Source organism: Fulmarus glacialis, unplaced genomic scaffold, assembly GCF_000690835.1.
Source record: "Fulmarus glacialis isolate BGI_N327 unplaced genomic scaffold, ASM69083v1 scaffold22499, whole genome shotgun sequence".
NCBI lineage: Eukaryota > Metazoa > Chordata > Aves > Procellariiformes > Procellariidae > Fulmarus > Fulmarus glacialis.
Window position 1 is genome coordinate 725 of NW_009232899.1, and position 2,331 is coordinate 3,055.

At 52.6% G+C, this 2,331-nt stretch overlaps 1 protein-coding gene across 1 annotated transcript in view; it reads right to left on the reverse strand.

Annotated features, from left to right (window-relative positions):
• Positions 1-312: 312 nt before the first annotated feature.
• BIN3 (bridging integrator 3) overlaps positions 313-2,331 on the reverse strand; it is a gene marked incomplete at both ends in the record, with an annotated part of 24,359 nt that continues 22,340 nt past the window's right edge. Inside the window, 1 exon segment of the mRNA XM_009585131.1 lies at positions 313-447. Coding sequence (XP_009583426.1) covers positions 313-447 — 135 coding nt within the window.

Below are 2,331 nucleotides of genomic sequence, written 5' to 3' on the forward strand. Positions count from 1 at the left end.
GCATCACCGCTGGTACCGGCAGACGCCAACCTGCTCTTCTGCCAGGACAAGGTCCAAAGGTTACCTGCCCAGCATCCCATCTGTCCCACCACTGCTGCCCGTGCCCTTTCACCGCTCAGTGATGAAATTGCTGGAGGTAACGACATTTGGGCAGAGCTTTGCTGCGTGTTACCTGGGTATAACACTCAGCTCGAGAAGGTGCCTTGCTCTAAGAGCAATTCACACCCAGGTGGGAGCTGAGATGCTCTGCAGTGAGGATGCCCACCGAAGGGACACCTGGCAGTGCCTGGCAGACAGGGGACAGCATCTCACCTGCGCCCGGACCAGCGACTCGAAGCTGGGTTTGAAGTAATCGATGCGGCTGCTATAAAACTTGGGCATTTCCTCCAGGAGCTGCTTGTTTTTGGCTTCAAAGTCCTCCTTCACCGGCCTCAGCTCTTCACGGGCCTGGGAAAGGAGAGAGGATGGGGAGTCAGAAAACGCAGACCTGCAGAGAGGCCACCCCAGGCCAGCGGACTGCTCTGCTTTGACCCAAGGACAACCAGCAACCAGCTAAGGGAGCCTGGTGGGACCCAAGTGACCAGCTAAAGGAGACTGGTGGGACCCAAGTGACCAGATAACAGAGCCTGGCGGGACCCAAGTGACCAGATAACAGAGCCTGGTGGGATCCAAGTGACCAGCTAACGGAGCCTGTGGGACCCCTGTGATCATCCAATGGAGCCTGGTGGGACCCAACTGACCAGCTAATGGAGCCTGGTGGGACCCAAGTGACCAACTAACAGAGCCTGATGGGACCCAACTGACCAGCTATCGGACACTGGTGGGACCCAAGTGACCAGCTAACGGAGCCTGGTGGGACCCAAGTGACCAGCTAACGGAGCCTGGTGGGACCCAACTGACCACCTATCGGACACTGGTGGGACCCAAGTGACTAGCCAACGGAGACTGGTGGGACCCAAGCTCTGACTCTGGAAAGCCATGGGACACTTAGAGAGGCTGCTGCAGAGATCACTAGCCCGCCAGTCTTCTCCCCTTCAAAAGAACGGGGTCTCAGCCAGGCTGGAGAACATCCCCGGCCACGTCTGTGTCCCCACACCCTGAAATTCCCAAGAGCATCGCCAAAGGATCCTGCCCCCACCGTCATTTTCGCCCGTGACCTTCAGCTCAGCGCGTCCAACTGGCTTCTTTAAACAGAAGCGTGGGGAGAAAGGGAAATGTCTCTGAGATGGTGTGGAAAAGGGCAGGAGGGGGTGGGCTGTGAAATATTAGACCGGTTCAAGTCTGCCACTTAATCCCGGTGCCATTCCGACGGGAGGGGGATGCGGGAGAAAGCCGGCGAGCCGAGCCCAGCCGCGGCGCCGGTCCCGCTCCCTGGAACAACATGCCGGAGGGATGGCACGGACAAAGCCTTAAATCATATCAGGCTTAAGTAGGTCTGAGAGGCAAATGAGCAAATTCATCGTCTGCCGTGAAACAAGGAGCATTTAAACTCCCGGGGTGGAGTTCATGTGGGGCACCAAACAGCAGAAGACTTTGAGCAAACAGCTCTGAAGGGAAAATGCAAATTTGCAGCTCAGTAAAAATACCTGGGTGAGGTTATGCTATTTCCCATCAAATCTATGGCCCTCTCGGATGCCCCAGGTTCAGGATTGCTTAAGGCTCCTGCAGGCGTTTAAGCTCACGCAGCGGTTAGTTAAGATCTTTTGAGGGGGGGGGGAATTAGATCACACAGAAGTTCATTAAAGGAAAAAAAATTAAATAACTAAAACCTGCTTAATCACCAGGACAAAAGCATTCACATTTTTGCAGCCACAGCTTTAGTCACCGAGGCTAAGCGAAGTAAGCCGCTTACTATTAAATCGGAGGTGTCTTTTGTTAAGGCTGATAGGGCTATTCTTTAACACAAAACTTAATTTTTCTGGGGAAAGTCATCAGAAAATACATGTTCTTTGACACCGAGAAAGTCAACTGTTCCTTCAAGGATCAAGCAACGTTCTGCAGGAGCGACAGATTTAGGGATAAATGCTGGTGAATACTTAATTAAAAAAAAAATAATCATGATTTCGCTAAAATTTGGGAGAGAGAAAAGAATCTGGCAAAGCTTCCTGTTAACCAATTACTGCAATTTTCCAAGACGAATTTTTGTAACAGGTGGCAAACATAAAGCCTCAAAACGCTCTGATCTTCCCCTTTTCACATCCAGCTGCTTGCTCAGACGCGGAGGTCGGGGGAAACCCCCCGTGCATCGACTTCAAGCGCTGGCTGCTCCTCCGAGCATCCCCAGCTCCCGTGGCTTTTATTCCATTTTATTTTGGAAACCTGGCTCTTTCC